The sequence below is a fragment of the Otolemur garnettii genome, unplaced genomic scaffold (assembly GCF_000181295.1).
Source record: "Otolemur garnettii isolate 467f Iridium unplaced genomic scaffold, OtoGar3 scaffold00014, whole genome shotgun sequence".
NCBI classification, from domain to species: Eukaryota; Metazoa; Chordata; class Mammalia; order Primates; family Galagidae; genus Otolemur; species Otolemur garnettii.
Genome location: NW_003852409.1, coordinates 30,548,822 through 30,550,711, shown reverse-complemented (window position 1 = coordinate 30,550,711; position 1,890 = coordinate 30,548,822). Strand labels below are relative to the sequence as shown.

Genomic DNA, 1,890 nt, shown 5'->3' with positions numbered 1-1,890 from the left:
TACTTGGGAGGCTGAGGCAGGAGACTCACTTGAGCCCAGGAGTTGGAGGTTGCTGTGAGCTGTGATGCCACAGCACTCTACTCAGGGTGACAGCTTGAGGCTCCGTCTCAAAAAAAAAAAAAAAAAGGTTTGAAGATGGAACTCAGGCAGCTCCTCTGGGCTATGACACCTGCTCCCACACCACCCCTTACCTTCCTGCCTGGTGCCACCAGACTGACCAAGTCTCCTTCCTATCCTCTCACAGAAAAAAGTGCAGTGTGTCAATGTGGACAGCCTCTCCTTCCAGCTGGGCTTCTACCTCAGCCCGCACTTCCTCCAGACCTCCAACACCATCGAGCTGGGCCAGCAGGGCTTTGTGCAGGTACTGGGCTTGCTGTCACCGCCACGCCTCCCAAGCCTGGAATTCCTTACACACCTTTTTTCCACCATCATGCCAAAGATAAGAATTTCACCTCCTGGAGTAAGGAGGGAGCCAGCTTGGGTGTGTGGGGGATAGGCAGAGAAGGCATTGCTCCTGGACACTGCCAGGACCGTCACCCTCTCCTCATCTGCCCCAGGCGGGGCCATGTCTTCCACCATTAGGATTCAGAGGTGGCCACTCTTCCTTCAGCTCATATGTCAAGAGAGCAGGTTGGGAGGAGGGTTAAGAGTAACTGCCTGTGCCTTGTCCCTCTACCTACTCACACAGGTGAGCGTGTTCCCACCAATCCCTGAGTTCGTGTTCCAGCTAGACAGCTGCCACCTGGATTTGGGGCCTGAGGGGGACACCGTGGAACTCATCCAGGGCCGGGCGGCCAAGAGCAGCTGGGTGAGCCTGCTGTCCCCAAGCCCTAATGGTGACCTGCGCTTCAGCTTCCTCCTCCGTGTCTACATGGTGCCCATGCCCACAACTGGCACCCTCAGCTGCACAGTAGCCCTGCGTCCTAGGACCTTGTCCCAGGTGAGCTCAGGGTGACACCCAGGCCCAGCTCAAGGGTGATTTCCAAGTCTAGGGTTTGTGGGCAAGGACGCAGGAGCCCAAAGAGACGTGGAACCAGCTGGAGAGGGGCAGAGCCACAGTCAAGCGCGTGATCTAACAGTCTGGCTTCCAGGGTACTCTCTGTTACCCTGAGGCCTTCTGGTGGGACCGCTGTGTCTTGGGCATTGGCATAATCTGCAGCTGTAACCATCATCCATCCACATGTCTTCCACTTACTCATCCTCCACCTATCACCCACCCCACCACCCACCACCCAAGCATCCGACCACTTGCCCATCCACATAGTGTGATCACCAGTGAAGTCCAGTGAACTGGAGACCTTAGGGAAGGGGGTTAAGACAAAGGTACAAAGTCCTGACCTTCTACATCTGCCGATCACAACCCTTCACTGCCTGGTGAACCCCCATTCTCAGGCACTCAGTCCTGGCCACTCATAGAGCTGCCCCCAGGCCCCTGCACACAGACTGGCCTCCAAGATTAAAAATCTCCTAGCTTGAGGCTGCTCTAGAACCGCGGGAAGAGTCTAAAGATTAGATTGTAAGAAAAGAAAGTAGAAGCCATGTTTCAAAGACCTGTATTTTAGGTACTTCATCAGTTTGTAAGACATGAGTCTGAAATAGCTAGCAGTTTAGTTCTGGAAAGATCCTTAAATCGTGTGCAGTTACTTGGGCGAGTGGGTCAGGACCCTGTCATGAGACAGGTGGAAGGGAAAAATCCAGTCACAATATTTTCTCTAGCAACAAATGAGATGTGGCGGTCAGGGGACAGTGAAGTATACCAAATGGGTGATGTCAGTCAAAAGACTACATGGCACAGAATATCAGTATTCCGGCCAGGCCTCAGAGATGTGGCCTATCAGTATGTGAAAAAGGGGTCTCGAATTGATGTTGAAGGGAAAGTAGACTATGGAG

General features: G+C 53.4%; 1 protein-coding gene across 1 annotated transcript in view; it reads left to right on the top strand.

Moving 5' to 3' along the window:
* ENG (endoglin) overlaps nucleotides 1-1,890 on the top strand; it is a 38,613-nt gene that overhangs the window by 33,850 nt on the left and 2,873 nt on the right. The window contains exons 10-11 of the mRNA XM_012802396.2: nucleotides 245-361; nucleotides 689-940. Coding sequence (XP_012657850.1) covers nucleotides 245-361; nucleotides 689-940 — 369 coding nt within the window. The remainder of the gene's footprint in view (nucleotides 1-244; nucleotides 362-688; nucleotides 941-1,890) is intronic.